The sequence below is a fragment of the Euwallacea similis genome, chromosome 5 (genome assembly GCF_039881205.1).
Source record: "Euwallacea similis isolate ESF13 chromosome 5, ESF131.1, whole genome shotgun sequence".
NCBI lineage: Eukaryota > Metazoa > Arthropoda > Insecta > Coleoptera > Curculionidae > Euwallacea > Euwallacea similis.
Genome location: NC_089613.1, coordinates 6,950,043 through 6,970,162, shown reverse-complemented (window position 1 = coordinate 6,970,162; position 20,120 = coordinate 6,950,043). Strand labels below are relative to the sequence as shown.

Genomic DNA, 20,120 nt, shown 5'->3' with positions numbered 1-20,120 from the left:
TAGGAACTTTACTTCATATTTTTGCTTGAAGAATCGTTCCCTGAAGTTTGGCCATAGAGTTAGGAAATACCCTGTATACAGGGTGTCCCGAATTCAAGACACCATACTTAAACAGCATAAATTACGTCCAAAAATAACACCAAAACTTTATATAAACATATATCGAAAAATGCTTTTTTAACGATGTATGGCTCTTTAAAGACATAACTCTGATGATGGTTATTTTGACATATTTCCAAAACGATGCAAGATAACTTTATGAAATTTTGTATGATTTTATTCCTTTTAAACCTTAATTGACTGATGTAGCTGAATGGAAAATATTTCGTCAGAGGCGTGCCGCACGAGAGGCGTCGGAGTTAAAAAATGCTACATTTTTTTAATGTGCCCGGTTTTTTAGCTGCTGATACAAAATTATGAAACCACATATTTGTCCAGAAAAAAAGGTACTCTTGGTTAACATTGATAGAACGCTCCATTTTCGAATTAAATTAATTTGAACATTACATTGCATGATAAATACAAATGATGCTTAACGGAAGAATACGGGACTATCGTAAATTTTACGAAGCTCGCCCGATTTCGTCAATTTTCGCCTACTTTCGGTTAACTTATGAGACTGGCTATCTGAGTACCTTCAAACGTAGTATTGTGCAATACAGTGTAATATGCACCTGCTTTAAATTATCTCCCTAAATCGATTTTTTTCAAATTGAGTCGTAATTTTTACGACAGTCCCGTGTTCACATTAGTTTTTTTTAATAAGTACGGTTTTTTAAGTTTTGTTATTTTTTCTATTTTTTGTTATAAAATATACATACATATGTAATATAGGTAAGATTGCTTGGTTTTTCTGCCTACATGTACGATTGCAAATATTTTTGTAGTATCATGTCCAATTTAAAATTTTTGAAGCAAAAGGAATTAGAGGATGAAGCGGCACGTATATTGACTGGAAATGAAAGTGATCCAGAGTCCTATGAGGACAGGGGAAGTGAGTGGGAAGAGGACATTTTGGAAGCTGCGTCAATTGGTTCCGATACCGATAATGAATATGATGAAAATTTGGCTTCTTATACCAATCAACAAGATAATATTCCCGATCAAACTGGAGAAATAATGGACGAATTAGATGAGGATGATATTCCCTTATCACAATTGCGTACCCGTTCAAAACATATTGCCAGTTTCGAAAATATGAATCTAAAAGGGAAGAATGGCCATAAGTGGTCCACACAAATACCCAAAAAGTCCAAAAGAACAGCTGCGAGAAATATTGTACATTTTATATCCGGTCCTAAAGGCGCAGCAAGGGACTGTTCTACTTTGGACGAATACTTTCTTCATTTCTTTTCGGACAAAATTTTAAATATTATTTTGGAACATACAAATGCACAAATCGCCATACAATCGGAAAAGTTCAGCGGCCACCAGAATGTCTCCCAAACGACAAAAGATGAACTAAAAGCTATGTTCGGTATTTTAGTACTGTCTGCTCCAAAGAAAGATAATCATTTATCAGTAAAGCATATGTTTGATATCACTATTTCGGGTACTTTTTATAGAGCATGCATGAGTTATGACCGATTTTATTTCCTGCTAAATTGCCTAAGGTTCGATGCTAAAGAAACTAGACAAGAGAGAAAACTAAATGATCCATTTGCACATATCCGAGTGATTTGGGACATTTTGATTGAAACATGTAAAACGTCATATACTCCGTCTTCATACCTCACCATTGACGAACAACTCCTAGCTTTTCGGGGACGTTGTCCATTTAGGATGTACATTCCTAATAAACCAGCGAAGTATGGAGTGAAAATTGTAATGGTGTGCGATTCTTCAACCAAATACATGTTAGATGCAAGCCCTTATTTGGGAAAAAAAACACCGACAAATGGTTTACCACTATCCGAGTTTTATGTAAAAGAATTAACGAAGTCGGTTCACGGTACAAATCGCAATATTACCATGGACAATTGGTTCACATCAGTTTCGCTCGCTGACCAGCTACTACAAGATCCCTACAAATTAACAATGATAGGAACTATACGCAAAAATAAAAGGGAAATTCCAAATGAGTTATTGAATGTAAAAAGTCGAATCCCAAATACGTCAATGTTTTGCTTCGACAAGAAAAAGACACTACTATCTTATATGCCACGAAAAAACAAAATAGTTCTGTTACTCTCAACAATGCATGAGGGAGCAGAAGTCATGGAACCAACTGGTAGACCAGCAATTATTCATAATTATAACCAAACAAAGGGAAGTGTGGACACATTTGATCAAATGTGTTCCAATATGAGTTCAAGTAGAAAAACACGGAGATGGCCTTTATGTGTATTTTATGGCATGATAAATATGAGTAGCATAAATTCTTATGTCATTTACACATTCAATATATTAAAAACTGGTAAAAAACCTCTGTCCAGATACCAGTATATGATCAATTTAAGCCAGTGTCTGGCTAAGTCATGGATGCTACAACGATATAATAGCTCGACTTTACGTCGAAATCTTCGCCAAGATATAGCATCAATTCTTGATTTAGGGCCAGAAGAAGACGCCAACAACCCTCAAGAAAAAAAAAGAAAAACATGTTTCTATTGTCCTAGCCAAAAAAGTCGAATGACCACTAATTATTGCAAAGACTGCAAACAGCCAATATGTGGGGAACACCGCGGAAATATTTGTAAAAAATGCACTGAAAGTTAAAAAATAATATTCATTTTGTAATGTTACAAGTTTGTTTGAATTACAAATAATATATTCGTTATATTTGCCGTTTCTTAATAACTTGAGAAATAGAATTAAATATAAATATTCATGGCGTCGTAAAATTTACGATAATCCTGTGTTTACGTTCAGGGTAAAGAGTCCCGTATTCTAGGGTTAAAACGATAATTTTTAACCATATCAAAACTATTAAACAATAATAAAAAAAACACCAAGAAATTTAAATAACACATTTTTAGAGTAAATTTTCAAATAAGTTTTGCGTTCTTAGTTCTTTTTTTTATATATTTTTTTTATAATTCAAGCAAATAATTTTTTTAAAATAAAAAATTGTTGTATTCAATTGAATATAGGTAGCCAATTATCATCAATTTTAGGTTCTGGTTACTTTACTACTATTAATATAAATACATCAATAAAATGTGTGTATTCAAGTTCGAACTTGTTATTCATATCGCATGTTAGTGTGTGTTACCTGCATTTATAAAGTGACTCTTGTCGTGGTTGCATTTTTGTGATTATACATTATGAATTCTAAGTGAAAATTACATACGAACAAGAGCAAACTTATCTGGAAAAATTGTGGGACCTAATAGATTTGTCAGAAGAGGAAGAACCTTTCAGTGCAAGTGAATCGGAGTATAAAAAAGATTTTGAAAGTAAAAGTTCAAGCGATGAAGATATTCCTATCAAGAAAAAGAGTTTTTACAACAAAAAAAATTCTGACATTCAATGTAAATAAAAAAATGAAAAAAAAAAACATTAGTTCGATAGTGTTCTTCTGGTAAATTACATATCATTTCGATGTTTTCATTTACTTGTAGTTTTTTTTAAGTTTCTGTCAGCAATACAAAAGAAACAAAAAAACTTGATCAACAATATGATTTCAGTAAGCCCTCTACTTCAGATATTTTTCTAATTTTATTCCACTGACCATTTTTGTTTATTTTATTTTTTTCTAGTCGTTAGACCTCAATTAGTGAAACCATTGTATCCGTTATAACATCAGAAACTGCAAGCAGTGATAATGAAGAAATGGAAATGGGTAACGATGAAATTCATAATGAAAATAGAAAACTAGTACAATTATTTGGGATAATTTTACACAATCTAAGTTGAAAATTTTTAATTTCACAGAAACAGAAGTAGGGGTAAGAAAAGAGATATTATATGAGTACAAAGACAAAAAAGAGGTAGATTTTTATAATATTTTTATAACAGATGAGGTATTCAGTTACATGGCACTAACCGAAATTAATAGATATGCTCAAAGTATTAAGTCTTAAGCTACTAATATAAACTCAAAAGCATAACTATAGCACCACCCCAATTTTTGATCAAACTTTGTTTTTCAATTATAATTTTAAATAATGTCTACTGTAATAACGTACAGCAATCTAAAATATTGGTATTTAGCAATTATAGCTATTGTAGAAACTAATGTAGTTAAATTAATACAAAAAAATAAGAAAATTATAGGTGCATAACTATAGCACCACATTAAAGTTGGCTGTGATACGAACATTCAGTCAATTATTAAATAAGGGTAATAAATTGAATAACAATTAGTTCATTTCACAGTTTCGACTGAAAATGCCTCGTGGTAGTTATCTCTCGGAGTTGGAAAAGGGAAAAATTTTAGTTTTCATAATGAGGGTCTTAGTTTACGAAAAATCGGACGACGAATTAATTGGTCACATAAAATTGTGATGAATTATTTGAGAAACCCTGCTGAATATGGAACTAACAAAAAAGGTGGTCCCAAGAAAAAAATTTCCCCCAGAACTGAAAGAAGACTCATTGCCATCGCGAGTAACAGTGTAAAAAGTTGCAAAAAAATAGGGCAAGAATGTGGAACGAACGTCTCAAGGTGGACAATAAGAAGAACAATAATTAAAAATTAGGTAATTATACCGTAAACGGTTTTCGCTCCGATCGGTCTGATTTTTTAATATGTTATTCTAAAGGTCATTTTGAACAACTTTTCTAAAGGGACAAGGGCGCGCAAATGCCTCTTTCACACTTTTTTTTAGGTTGAACATTTTTCCAAATCCAACTGTCTTACGGGACCGTGGAGCGAATAGGGGTGCTGGGTGGGGTAAGGTAAGGTAAGGTAAGGTAACACATTTCCATTTTTCATCCAAATAATCATTTTGAATTTATCAATTCGACAACATTACTTGATTCTCCCAGCATTCATGTCTCACATAAAAACGTTTTGTTTTGATATTTTGGACTAGTTTGAAGGGAAAGATAGTTTGTAAGGGTTGTGAATTATCGTTAAAGGATTTTATCGTAATGTTAAGTGATAGAAGGCAATTCGTGGATTTTTTAATAAATCATGGACTGTTAGTGAAATATAGCTATTGCAAAACTTGTAAAAATCGATTAGAAATTAACATAAATAGTTTATTGTTTACTTGTGGCCGAAAATACAAGAAAAGTAAAAAAGTTAAGAAGTGTGCCTTCAAAAAAAATGCAAAAAGAGGAACGTGGTTTCAAATGTCGAAATTATCGTTGGAGAATATAATGTATTTCACTGTTTTGTGGTTACGATTAGGATTTCCTCAACAACGATTTATAATGAAAGAGCTTAAATGCAATTCCAATACTGTTGGAAAGTGGTCATCATATTGCAGAGAAGTATGTATTCAGTGGGTACTTAAAAATTCAGAAAAATTGGTGGAGTTGGAAAAATTGTGGAAATAGATGAAGCAAAGTTTGGGAAGCGAAAATTCAATAGAGGACGTAGGATTCAAGGAAAATGGATCTTTGGTGGGTTCGAAAGAGATACTAAGAGAGTTTTTCTAGTTGCAGTTGAAAATAGGACCTCACAAATTTTGCTCCAAATTATTAAAGAATGGATACACATCCTGGAACCACTATTGTATCGGATTGTTGGAGAGCATATGATGTTTTAAAAAATGAAGAATATCAGCACTTGCAAATTAATCACTCCTTTCAGTATGTTGGTCCTAATGATCCGCAAATTCACACTCAGAATATAGAGCGTATATGGAGAGATGTTCGTGGTGGAATTCCCAGATATGGAAGAAAAGAGCCCCATTTTGTTGGATATCTAGCAGAATTTTTGTTTAAACGGTCATTTCCTTTATTAAGCGACATTCATTATTTCTCTATTGAAATTGCAAAGTTACATCTGTTGGGAAAATACCCAACATCTTCACCTAATAATAAATTTCTTTCTTTGCCAACGTAAACCCTTCTTAATCACCCTTAAGGGCAGTGTTTACATTATCGAAATGCATACATGTTCCACACTCTTCCCACGCTCATAACTCTTCTCACCCATCATTTTTCTCACACCTTCATGGCACCGTATTGATAAGCAGTCCTTTCCCCTGCACTAATAATTCACAGTAATTGGTATGACTATGAGGTGGTAAAAATATATATGGATAAGATGAGGTTCATATTCGGTGGGAAGATTAAGTTATTGAGTTGGTCTAAAACAGTCTCATATAGTCTTTCTCACAACACGCAACGCCTCTCCAACTTTCTTTTTATACTCCTACAGCCTCAGTAGGATCTCAATACGGCTCTCAATTAAAACACAACATTTGCCCTGTCCCAAAAAACTCCCGATCGTCAAAGGTTCATGATAATCGGTGGTCGCTTGGGGTTTTCTAGTTGACCCTAATTCTACACTTCGTTATGACCTTTGTCACCTGTGCAATAGTGTTGGACAGTTAGTAAAATAAAAAATAAGTGTTTTGTTATCAAGTGTGTTTGTTCTGCATTGGTTCAGCGCCAAATAAGCTGTGGTCCTTTGAACAAAAATAAAATCTAAACATAAGAGATACTGTTCACCTCAGCACTGCCAATCAACTGTGCCCCCCTTGTGTTTGGGGTGAGACAGCAAGCAAAACGCAAACTTGCCCCGATCAACATCCACCTCAGTAAGGAAATTTATTTCATTTAGTTCAGGTTAGTTTAGGTTAGTTCGGATCACCTCAGTAAAGGAAATTTATTTCATTTAGTTTCAATTCTTATCAAGCAATATGTTTTTCATTTACTTATTTTGATCAGAATTTATATTTTTTTCAATTGCGATTGCAATTAAAATAAAATTGTAAAATTTTTGTATATCTTTCTTGCGCAGGGGCCACGCTAGTATTTTAGTCGATTAAGTGAAGTGTCTTTCGGGATTCATGGAGTGAATTGGAGTGTTGAGTGAGGTAATTATCAACAACGTTTCAGATCTTTAAAGCAACAAAATATTACATACCCATAGTGAAGCAGTTTACCCCACCCAGCACTCCTATTCGCTTCACGGTCCCGTAAGACAGTTGGATTTGGAAAAATGTTCAACCTAAAAAAAAGTGTGAAAAAGGCATTTGCGCGCCCTTGTCCCTTTAGAAAAGTTGTTCAAAATGACCTTTAGAATAACATATTAAAAAATCAGAACGATCGGAGCGAAAACCGTTTACGGTACTGTTACCAAAAATTATTATATCGTGCGTCAAAAACTAAAACAAGCTCCAAGACTCCTTCCTCGACATAAAATTGCAAGACTAGAATTTGCTCGGGAAAACATGAATCGTAACTTTGATAAGGTAACAAATAACATCATAACTGTCGAATAAATTAAGCTCTGTCTATTGTAAATAATCTTTTCCAACGAAAAAAAAATTTAATTAGATGGCCCAGACGGATTCAACTCGTATTGGAGGGATTTGAGAAAGGAACCTCAATATCTCTCCAAACGTAATTTTGGTGGTGGCACGCTAATGGTATGGGGGGCATTTAATAAAGCAGGTGTTTTAACTCTGGCTTACCCCTCAACGAGGATGAACAGCAGAGAATATTTTGACGTTCTCCAGGCACATTTATTACCATACTTAAATAATAATGCAGATAGGCAACTAATTTTCCAACAAGATAACGCCAGAATTCATGTTAGCAGAGAATCGAAGAGATAGTTTGAAGAACATCGTATTGATTTCTTAAACTGACCTGCTTGTTCCCCTGACTTAAATCCAATGGAAAATCTTTAGGGTATTTTGGTTCGTCGGCTATATCAAAATAACAAGCAATATGACACCCTAAATGAATTAAAAACTGCTTTGGAGAATTGTTGGAACAATTTAGAACCGGATATTATAAATAGTTTAATTAATAGCATGACTTCTAGGATTTTTGAAGTGATTAGAAGAAATGGAAACCCAACTCACTATTAATTTTGAAGAATAAGTGTTAAAAATAATTATTTTGTTAACGAATGTTGTGTGGTGCTATAGTTATGCACCTACCATTTTTTTGTTTTTTTGTAATAATTTAAACACATTAGTTTCTAGATTTACTAAATTTGTTACAAATCAATGGTTTAGAGTGCTTTATCTCATCTGCACCAAAATTATTTTAAAATATAATTGAAATACAAGTTTAGATTAAAAATTGGAGTAGTGCTGTAGTTATGCTCTTAAGTTTACCTCATGCACGTATAAACAGTTGGTATAATACCACTATTGATGAAATGAAAATGTTTTTGTCAGCTTTACTTTGGATGGGTTTAGGTAGATTACCTCAAGTTAAAGATTATTGGTACAAGAACGAGATATACTCAAATAAAATAAAGTCAATATGTTCACGAAATAGATTTGAGTTGCTAGTAAGAACATGGCATTTTTGTGATAACTTCAATCCGCCAGAAAATGATTGTCTATACAAAGTTAATAATAAACAAGCTGATTGAACGTTTTCAATATGCCTATATTCCAAAAAAGATATTTGCATTGATGAGACACTAGTTCCTTTTCGTAACCAGCTCAGTTTAAAACAATACATTCCAAATAAAAGGCACCGATTTGAAATAAAATTGTATAACCTATGTTTGCAAGGAGGTTATACCTTTAACCTAAAGGTTTATTGTGGCAAAGCTAAGTCAGATACAATGAATATTTCTGCGACAACTAAAACTGTATTAGATTTATCTGGAAATTTGCTCGATAAAGGAAGAACTATCTATACTGATAATTTTTATAGCAGTACTCTTTAGCGCATGAGCTTCTAAAGAGAAAAACTTATTTGGTAGGCATCTTACGTTCCAACAGAAAATATAATCCATCAGAGGTTGTAAAAGCACAATGAAATAGGTACGAAGCTGCAAGTTCACAAAGTAACACTGGTTATATTATATTGAAATGGAAGACAAGAAAGACATTTTGATGATTTCCACAAAACACAATGATTCAATGGTTACTATAAATAGACACGAGGAAATAATAGAAAAACCGACAATAATATTAGATTAAAATAAATGTAAAGGTGTTATTGACCTTTCAGACCAACTAAAATCGTATTCAACAAGTTTACGTAAAGGGATAAAATAGTATCGCAAATTAGTAGTAAAATTACTAACCGGAACAACTTAGAAGAGTGTTCCACAAAGCCACCCCAGCCTAATCAAATTGATGAAAATCATATTTTAGTTGAATATAGCAAAAAAATTAAATGTTCAGCTTGCTATGAAAAACTAAAAAATACCCATGATTGGGAATATGCTCAATCAAAATCTTCGCAAACTCGACACAAATACAGTGTTTGTGAATAATTTTACTGTTTAAAATGTTTCTTTAATAGTCATAAATTAAATATATGTTTTTTTATAAATAGCGTATTATTGGAACTAAAAAAAAATCGCTGGCCAATAATATATTTTGGTCTAACGAGCCATGAGCAACAAATTTACTAAGGTGTTATATGCAAGTTACATATTCAACCTTCAAAACAACAAAGGATGGGTACCCGTAATAAAGGTTCTTTCCCACGAGAGTGCAAAACAACTATTTCCTAGGAATCGGCAGAGTCAGCAAACCTACGATATACAGTTACTCACACAATTGAGTATACACCTCTGATTTTATCAAATAAAGGTCTATTTTTTCAATTTAAACAGCTTTTGGAATAACATATCTCTCTCTATATAATTGATACAACTTCAACAACAGTATATTAAAAAAAGAAATTGCAAAAAATCAATTTAACTTCGTATTTTAAATATTTTATGAAATCAAAGCGAAATACGATGACACAAAATTAAAGATACACCGCTTAATAATAATGAATTTCTAAGGATAATTTTGTTTAATAATGGGTTGCAAATCCCTTAGCATCAATTACGGCCTTTAGACGATCTGGCATAGATGCTACCAAATTTTTCGTAACGGAAGACGGGATGTTTTCCCACACATCAATAATATCTTGCTTGAGTTGGAAGATATTTGAAGATTGTTTTTTTTTAAGGGTCCTTTTCATATCCATCCACAAATTTTCTATGGGATTGATATCTGGTGATTGTGGGGGTGGGTTTACTAATCGAGGAACGTTGTATATTAGCCACTGCTTAACTATAGCCGCAATGTGTTTGGGATCGTTGTCTTAGTAAAAGTAGTAACATCGAGGCATTTTTAATTTTTCAGCTGAACGATGCAAATTATTTTTTACAATTTCTATGTATCTCTCCTTATTCATAATGCCGTCGATGAATTCCAAAGTCCCAGTTCCTTCAGTTCCCATACAACCCCACAATAGTACACTACCGCCTCCGTGTTTTACAGTAGGAACGGTGTGCTCTGTTTTGAAGACAGTATTTGGCTTTCTCCAAACAATTTGACGACCATCAGAGCCAAATTAATTGATTTTGGTCTCATCGGAAAATATTACGTTGTTCCAAAACGATACATCACAATTAACATATTTTTTGGCAAATTCCAGTCTTTTAAGACGATTTCGTTTGGAAATGAAGGGTTTCTTACGTGCAATTCTACCATGAAAATTGTTGTTCCGAAGTACTCTTCGTATTGTTTCATTGGATATCGTCCGATGTATTCTTTCCTCGACCTCCTGACGTAGTTGTGCAACACTTTTAGGATTTCCTTTAATTTGTCGCAATATAAAACGCTCATCTTGAGAACTCAGGAACCTTTTCCTTCCTCTTCCAGGTTTATTTTCGATTGTTCCTTCATATCTGTACCGATTAATAATCTTCTGTATTGTGGAATGGTTTTTGTCAATCAATTTTCCTATTTCACGAAACGATTTTCCTAGGCAATACCACTTTATAATTTTCTTTCTCATATCAATTGATATTTCGCTTCGAACATGTGCCATTTTTGTTTAAGATGATTTACTAATGCAAGTAACTACAGAAAACAACTGACATATAAAACCAAGAATTCCTAAGTGCGTAAACAACTTTTTTTTCTAAATTCCGTAGATATTTTATAGATTATTTGCAGGCGTATCTTTAATTTTGTGTCATCGTAATTCGCTTTGATTTCTTAAAATATTCAATATCCGTTGTAAAAGTACTTGTTTGAAATTTTTTTTTTAATATAATGTTGTTGACATTGTAAGACTTATTTAGATGCAGAATCGGCATTCAAAAAGTCGGTTAAAATTTGAAAATTAGAACCATATTTGATAAATTCAGAGGTGTATACTCAATTATGTGAGTAACTGTAAATTATAGGAATCACGGAAAAAAGGAGCTTTTAGTGTTCAGAAATAAAATAGTTAGTTGAATGCTCTTTGCGTTTTTTTAAAACATCCCTTTTCTTGGAAGGAAAATCTAACTTGCATCTGTACAGTTATTCGAATACAGCAAGCTCAACGTAAGAATATTTCGCATTCGTTAAGATACAGATGACTTAAGTGACCAAGGCCACCTATATCCAAAAAGATACAAATGGCGCTTAACTTGTTAAGAACATTATTTTGAACAAAAAAGTTCCTTACAATGGGAGCCGAAAACCCAATAGTTAAAAAAAAAATGTCAAAATTAGTAACTGAAAAGCTATGATAAGCTTTAAAATTTGAATAAAATGTGGAAAAATGTACTTGACACATGTTGATTGTTTGACATGTAACAAAAATCTTAAAATTATTCAACAATAACATAGCTAAAAGCAATGAAATTAAAAGCATTGAAAACTTAATTAATAACTTATACGGTAAAAATAAACGTAAGCGGCAACGCGGCAGTGAACGTGACCGAGGAAGAGGAGTTTGTTTTTGTTATGATTGTTTTTTATGGCCCTTATGAGGGTCGCTCTCCCACTTTGTGAGTGAAGCGATAAGGCATTGGAATGTGCAGTAAACAGATTGACTTAGTACCTCAATAGTACATGTAGAGTTATGTAACCATCTACGTTATGCTGTGACCATCTGCACTTTATCGTATTTTATGTGACATATAATCCTGGGCAAAGACGTCTGGCGCCATGGACATGTGGAGCCCATTAGGGACCATCGAGAAAGGATAAGACAAAATTCACCCTTATTTTTCAAATTTGTATTAACTGTATGTCTTTCCATACTTTTAATATTTTAGTATGATTTCGTTCCCGCTGATTGCATCTTCTGTTAGTACACGCAACAGATCATCATCCGAAAAGTTAATTTGGGCGAGCTTTAAGTGATTTTATTGCGACTTATTAACAATATCTACGTGACAATGTATTCTGTACGCGAGTATCATAACGTGCTTTTGATTTATGGAGAGGCGTTACAAAATTCTGAAGTTACTGGGAGTATCGGTAATCGTTATCTAGAAAGAAACTTTCCACAAACATTTGTGGAAGTTTCCCAAAGTCTTCTGGATATAGATAGCTTTATATCTCCGTATAAAGAACGCGGTCGACAGCTAGAAGTTAGTTCTGAAGCCGGAGAACAAATTTTAAACCTTGTTCAAAAGAGTTCAACAAGGAGTATCCGGAGTACAGCATGAATGGACTCAAATAATGAACATTTCAAACATTTAATGTAGCAAAAACAATCATACATTTTATTTTTGAGTGTGATGTGAGTGGTGTAAAATATGTAACGTCACATGTTATGCTAATTAAAGATGATAACAATAATTTCAAGGTAAATGGCTTTTCAAAATAGTAAAATAAGAATCACATAATTTTCAAATTTCACGAATTTAATGCATTTTGTTAATTATGTATTGTAAAACCTACCAAACCTAAAAAAACATGTAAAAAAGCAAACCTACTTCATGCGGCTAATTAGGTAGGTATGCAAATAAAATAAATACAACGCGACGTTGCCAATTTTCACAAAATATTTTTTTCATTTTCCGAGGAAATAATTATATTTACGATCCCTCTTGTAAGAAACTTTTTTGTTCAAAATGATGTTCTTAATCACTGGTTAAGTTTACGAAAGTTATTTCACTAACACCCTGCATACACAGGGTTCACCGTTACTCCGACCTCGGTTCCTGGTGTCTTTGTATAAATATTAATATGAGATGTTGAGTACAATACTCATTTATCTTGAAAAGCTGCATGATTTAATAATATTTTTGTTTATACAAGGTGTTCCGTTTTCGCTGGGCAGCATAAAGTTATATTCTTTTAAATAGCAACCCATCATTTTTTTACATCTTTTAATGAAGTCTTAACTTAGAAGAAGAATACTTTTAAAAAAATTTAATTAGTTGCGGCGTTGCCATATTAAAGCAATTTCTTTAAAAATGCAGCATCAGAATGAAATGATCACAAAACTGGTGTTTTTTGAAAATTTGAAATTTGTTTTTGTAAATTAGTAAATGAAAGTCAGAAGTACTTAAAAACTTTAAAACATTTTTTTAATGCACCATACTTTTTATGTATGTGAGCTTTAATTTTCATATTTTACAAATTGCTGAAACTCATTTTTTTAAACGGTTCCTAGGAATTTTTTCAAGTGTTTCTAATGTAGGGTTTCTCTATTAATTTGCAATAACATCTTTTCATTTAGCATTTACAGTTATGGAGATATTTACAAAATTTCAATCAAATTGCAACAGGCATTATTATAATACAACAGGTTTATTCTAGTAGGCTTTGATCCATTTAACAAAAGAATAAGTTACTTATTTCATTTAGTTGCCATATTTCTTGTCACTACCTTCTGCTTCATGAATTTTCAACACAATTTTCAACAAACAAATTTTCTACACAACGAATTAGTGGACATGGTTTTTATTTTAAGTAAATGTGAATAAAATTGCCTTTTGACTTCTCGTGTTTATGAACAAAAATTTGCCAACCTCCAAGTACCCGTGCATTACAAAAATTATTGGTTTGATTTGAACAAATAATTCGGATTGATACATTACAAACTACCTGTTCAAAGAAAAACTGTCAGAACAGAAGAGACAGAATTTATGGTATTGCAAGCTGTAGCTGAAAATCCGAATGCAAGTACCAATCAAATTAATGAAACATTTGGTGGAATTAGTGCTACTTCAGTAAGAAGAGTACTAAAAAACTATAAGTATCATCCATATCACATTGAAATATATGAAAAATTGACTATAAGGGGTTTTAACTCAAGAAGAGCTTTCTGTGAATAGGTATTAAATAAAGTCAATGAGAAGCCAGGTCTACATCAACTATTTTATTTACTGATGAAGCTACCTTCCATAGTAATAGCCAAATGAATCGTCGTAATTTTCGTTATTATGATAATGTAAATACTCATATTTTACGAGTTGTGGATCATAAGCATAAATGGACGGTCAATGTATGGGGGGGAATTGTGGATGATTTTATCATAGGTCCTTACTTCTTTCATGACCGTTTAAATACCAACAGATATTTGGAATTTTTGAATAATTTTTTGACACAGTTACTATGAAATGTTCCGGAAAACATAAGACGCACCATGTGGTATCAGCAGGACGGTGCTCCCTGTTATTATACTAGAAATGTGCGTAATTAGTTAAAAGAACAATTTCGTGACCGATGGATCGGCCACGGAGATCCTGCGCCATGGCCGGCAAGATCTCCGGATCTTATTGTCATAGATTTCTTTTTATGGGTGTTTGTAAAATATTATGTATTTCAAGAAGATTTTACTACACGAAAGGCAACGAAAAACAGAATAAGAACCGCATTTTCTAATGTGAAACCAGAGATGTTACAAAATGTGCGCGAACTTTACGACGAAGACTTCAGACGTGCCTACAACAAAATGGGCTAAATTTCGAGCAGTTGTTAAATTAATATACTTTTTTTAATTTTTGTTGTTTTTTATTATTCTTTAGTTTTACTTTATGAGTATCTCTAAAACTGTAAATGTTAGTTATAATAATGCCTGTTGCAATTTGATTGAAATTTTGTAAATATTTCCACAATTGTAAATGTTAAATGAAAAGATGTTATTGCAAATTAATAAAGAATTAAAAACACTTGAAAAAATCATGGGTACCGTTTTAAAAAAATTAATTTCAGCAATTTGTAAAATATGCAAATGAAAGCTCAGATACAAAAAAAATATGGTGCATTAAAAAATGTTTTAAAGTTTTTAAGCACTTCTGACTTTCATTTACTAATTTACAAAAACAAATTTCAAATTTTCAAAAAACACCAATTTTGTGATTATTTTTTTCTGATGCTATATTTTTAAAGAAATTGCTCTAATATGGCAACGCCGCAACTAATTTAAAAATGTTTTAATGTGTTTTTCTTCTAAATTAAAGCTTCATCAAATGGCGTAAAAAAAATTATGGGTTGCTATTTAAAAAAGTATAACTTTATGCTACCCAGCGAAAACGGAGCACCTTCTATAAACAAAAATATTATTAAATCATGCAGCTTTCCAATATAAATGAGTACTGTACTAAACATTTCATATTGATATTTGTACAAAGACACCAGAAACCGAGGTCGGAGTAATGGCGAACCCTGTATATATAGTGTGTCCCCGGATTGAGTTAACAAGAGGAAAAGCTTTTTTATTTTTGCTTTTACAAAAAATATTCTGCATAAAAATTTCTGCTTGCCAAAAAGATGGGTTTAGAATATAAAAAATTTACTTAACATGTACAGGGCGTCCATCGATTAAGAAATTATGAAAATTGTTCAAGAGAGAAGTGCCTCTATTTATTATTTTAAAGAATAATTTTATAAATAAAAAAACGTTGTGTAAAATCGTGACTAATGCTCGAATACAAAATTTGAGCTTTGAATTCTGAATTTGAAATTTTTATGCTTTAAGAATTCTTCTTTCGATAAAACAACGAGTCAATGGAATCAATTAATTTATTTAATAAATGTCAACATCAAATTGGCATCTATCGAATTGATAATTGAAGAGTGGAAATACCAAAGAATGTGCCAAAATAATCATTTTTTTTTTAAATTAACTTTCATGATCTATGTACCAACGCCAATATCCCAGCAAACGATCTAAGTGCCAAACAGTTGCTTTGACTATTAAATCAGTCGCTAGGTGGCACCACTGTTATAAATTAATTTAACTTTACTTTTTGGCATTTCCACTCTTCAATTGTCATTTCGGTATAAATTGATCATCATTATTATTGATTATTGCTCCAGTATTTTTTTTAATCAAAATGTTAACCAAAGAAGAACGAATTTATTTTATTAAATGTTATGGAATCGGAGATATGTCTTACAAAAGAGCAATTGACATTTTTCATGAAAGGTTTCCCAATACAGTAGTATCCCGCGAAGCTCTGCGCAAACTTATAAAACAATTTGATGCAACGGGATCAATATTGCGTTTAAGCAAAACAACAAAAACTTACAACGAAGACGATGCAGCCACAGTGTTGGCAATTAATTCTTTGAAAGAGAATCCCAAATTATTTTTACGTAAGCGCTCACAAAGATTAGAAATAATAAATAAAAGAAAAATAATAAACTTACATAGAATTTATAAAGAAAACAAAATTAGACCATTTAAACCAAAGTTTAAACATACACTAGAAAATGAAGATGAAACAAAAAGGTTGGACTTTCGTTTATGGGTTGATGAGAATTACTTTGTTAATAGAAGTTTTCACAAGATGTTCTTTTTTACCGACGAGTCAACTTTTTGCACTAACGGACACATTTCGGCACAAAATAGTCGTTATTGAGCTATTGATAACTCAAATTACGTTATTCAATGTAGAAGTCAGCGTTTTAAAAAACTCAATGTTTGGTGTGGAATTTTTTTCGATCGAATAATTGGAACTTATTTTATTGAAGAAAATTTAAATCAACATGTTTATGTACGCCTTTTAGAGAATTTTGTTTTTCCTTTCATAAATTCTTCCGGTTTTCCGGCAGCAGGTCGGATGTCCTGCTCAATCTATCCTTTTGGTAAAGCAATAGTTAACACAGCATTTCGGACAAAAATGGATGGGTAGGTTTGGGCCTATCAATTTTCCTGCCAAGTCACTTAACCTTACCTCGATGGATTTTTACTTGTGGGGTGTCTTAAAACAAAAAGTGTATGCAAATAATTTACCTCATGACGTGGATACTTTAAAAAAAAGAATACGTGACGCTGTGATAGAAATAAATGTACCTGAAGCCATTCGTAAGGTATACGCCAAATTTAATATAAGAATGGAGAAATGTGTAGAAGTTGGAGGGGAACATGGAGAATGATATTTTTCACTAGAACTATTCAAACAAATTATTAATATTATAAGGCAGAATAAATTAATGAAATAAATAAATTGATTTCATCGACTCGTTTTTTTATCGAAAGAACAATTCTTAAGGCACAACAATTTCAAATCCAGAATTCAAAGCTCAAATTTTGTATTTAAGCTTTAGTCATGATTCTACAAAACTTTTTCTTTTAAAATATTCCTTAACAAAATAAATAGAAATACTTCTTTCTAGAATAATTTTCAAATTTTCTTAATCGATAGACGCCCTATAAATATACTACGTGACAAAGAAAGGTAAACACCCATTAAAAACCATTTTATTTTGATAATTTTTTGCATGTTGACTTATCTTAAAAAAAGAAAGAAATGATCAAAATTTCAAGTTTATCTGTTAATTTTTTTTTAGTTTCCATGGGTCGTTCCTTAAAAAAATAAAATTTTGTTTAAACATTTTTGTTCACATTTGCATCGCAACTTTTGTGAAGTGTGTTGCAATCGGTCATAATTTGTACTCATTATGCCTAGAGTTCGTAGAATTGAACAGATCCGTCAGCTTAGTGACTTTGAGAGGGGGCGGATTGTTGGGTTGCGCGAAGCAGGTCTGTCGGTCAGAGAAGTGTCTAGAAGAACTAACAGATCCTTAGGAACCATAGTGCGATGTTACCAGGCGTGCACTCAGGAAGGCAGTGGGCACCGAGCCAGAGGCACTGGGCGACTCATAGGAACCACAGAGCGCGAAGATCGTCAATTGCGACTTTTGGCTCTTAGAGACCGAATTAGTAGCAGTCGAGCTATTGCAAATCAGTGGTTTGAAGAACATGGGAATAGGGTTGGTATGCGTACAGTATATCGCCGAATACGAAGTTTTGGCCTTTTGTCCTATCGTCCGCATTGGGTGCTGCCTCTCACTCGCGAACATCGATCTAACCGCTTACAATGGTGTAGAGAGAGGATTCAGTGGGACCAAGAATGGACTCAGGTGATCTTTAGTGATGAATCCCGCTTCTGTCTGGGGATGAACGACGGTTGGACAAGGGTGAGAAGGCGACGGAGTGAAAGGCGAGATCTACAATTTGACAGAGAACGTCATGTCCACCGTACTGTAGGCGTTATGGTATGGGGTGCTATCGCATATGGTAGCAGGTCACCCCTAGTTTTCATTAGAGGCAACATGACTGCCCAATGCTATATCCCAGAAGTGTTGGAGCCATATGTGATTCCATATTTTCGAACTATCCCGAACGCTATTTTCCAGCAAGACAATACTATGTTGTTGCTAGGCAAACAATAACCTTCATGGATCAACATCAAATCAACCGTTTACCCTGGCCACCTCGATCGCCGGATCTGTCTCCTATTGAACATGTCTGGGACATGATTGACCGCAGACTGTTGAATTTACAGCATCCTCCACAGACTTTAACAGCCCTTACTCATGAAGTTCAGATTGCCTGGAATGAGATACCTCAAGAAGACATTGACAATCTTATTAGATCCGAGCCCAGGCGTATCAATGAGTGTATAAGGAACCGTGGATGCTCAACACACTATTGAAAAAAAAGGGAAGTTCTTCCTCTGATCTTGCTGAAAATGTAATTATTGAATAAGTATGTGGTACTGAACAGGTACAAAAAAAAATCAAAATAAAATGATCTTTAATGGGTGTTTACCTTTCTTTGTCACGCAGTATATAATGTCAAACGGCTATCAGTTAATCTAGGCTTGCGTCGTAAATTCACTAGAAATTTCATTGTGGCAAAGATTGATATCGCTATTATAGGTGCAGATTTCCTACACCACTTCAACGTGCTGATCGATATGGGACATTCTAGGATCATAGATAGCACTACGCAGCTGAACAAGTATGGTTGTATGAGACCTACTATCATATACTCAGTTCACACTACTCCTGCATCCAGAAAATACTATAAAATCCTAAAACAATTACCTATTCTCACCATATTCACCTCTGCTCCCAGCGACTTAAAGCACAACACTACACACGTGATCTATACGAATGGATCACCAATCTACTCAAAAGCCAGACGATTACCCCCAGAAAAAGTCAAGCTAGCCAAACAGGAGTTTCAGTGCCTTCTAAAAATGGGTATCTGTCGATCCTCTAAGAGCCCTTGAGCTAACTCACTACATATAGTCCCGAAGAAGGATACAGGCGAATGGAGACCAGTGGGGGACTACCGCCGTCTCAATGCAGCAACTATAGACGATAAGTATCCATTTTCAAACTTGCACAACTTCACGCATTTCTTGGAAGGAAAAACTATCTTCTCCACACTGGACTTGATGCGTGCATATCACCAGATACCCGGTGATGAGGACTCAATCCCAAAAACTGCTATAAACACCCCATTCGGGATATTTTAGTTCACTTGTATGCAGTTCGGATTGAGGAACGCAGCATAATCTTTCTAAATATTCATTCACAAAGTACTGGAAAACTTGGACTTTTGTTTTCCGTACGTCGACGACATCTTGATAGCATCCAAAGACGAGAAGCAGCACGTGGAGCACCTAAGGACAATATTCGAACGCCTGCAAAAATTTGGGTTGACCATCAACTCGGAAAAGTGCGTTTTTGGTGAGGAAGAGATAAAATTCTTATGATATCAAGTCTCTCAGCAAGGTTCTACACTACTTCCGGAAAAGGTAGCCGTTATGGTAAACTACCCTCTGCGTAGGACTCTTTCAGACTTTCTCGGTATGATCAACTTCTACCGAAAATGCATCCCTAAAGCAGCTCATAACCAACGTGTTCTTCATGAGTTACATAAAAATAGCAAGAAGAACGACAAGACACTGATAAACTGGACGAAAGAAACTCAGACAGCTTTCGAACAATGCAAGAGAGAATTAGCAAATGCAGCACTACTCGTGCATCTTAACCCAGCAGCCCCAATTTCACTTACGATCGATATCTCTGATTTCGCGATGGAAG

At 33.5% G+C, this 20,120-nt stretch overlaps 1 protein-coding gene across 1 annotated transcript; it reads left to right on the top strand.

Annotated features, from left to right (window-relative positions):
• Positions 1-562: 562 nt before the first annotated feature.
• Positions 563-19,549, top strand: LOC136409055 (piggyBac transposable element-derived protein 4-like). Its single transcript, XM_066390338.1, has 5 exons — positions 563-834; positions 888-2,695; positions 3,279-3,473; positions 18,945-19,271; positions 19,320-19,549. Exons 2-5 carry the CDS (start codon positions 892-894, stop codon positions 19,547-19,549), a joined length of 2,556 nt encoding a protein of 851 aa, XP_066246435.1. The 5' UTR covers positions 563-834; positions 888-891.
• Positions 19,550-20,120: the final 571 nt, after the last annotated feature.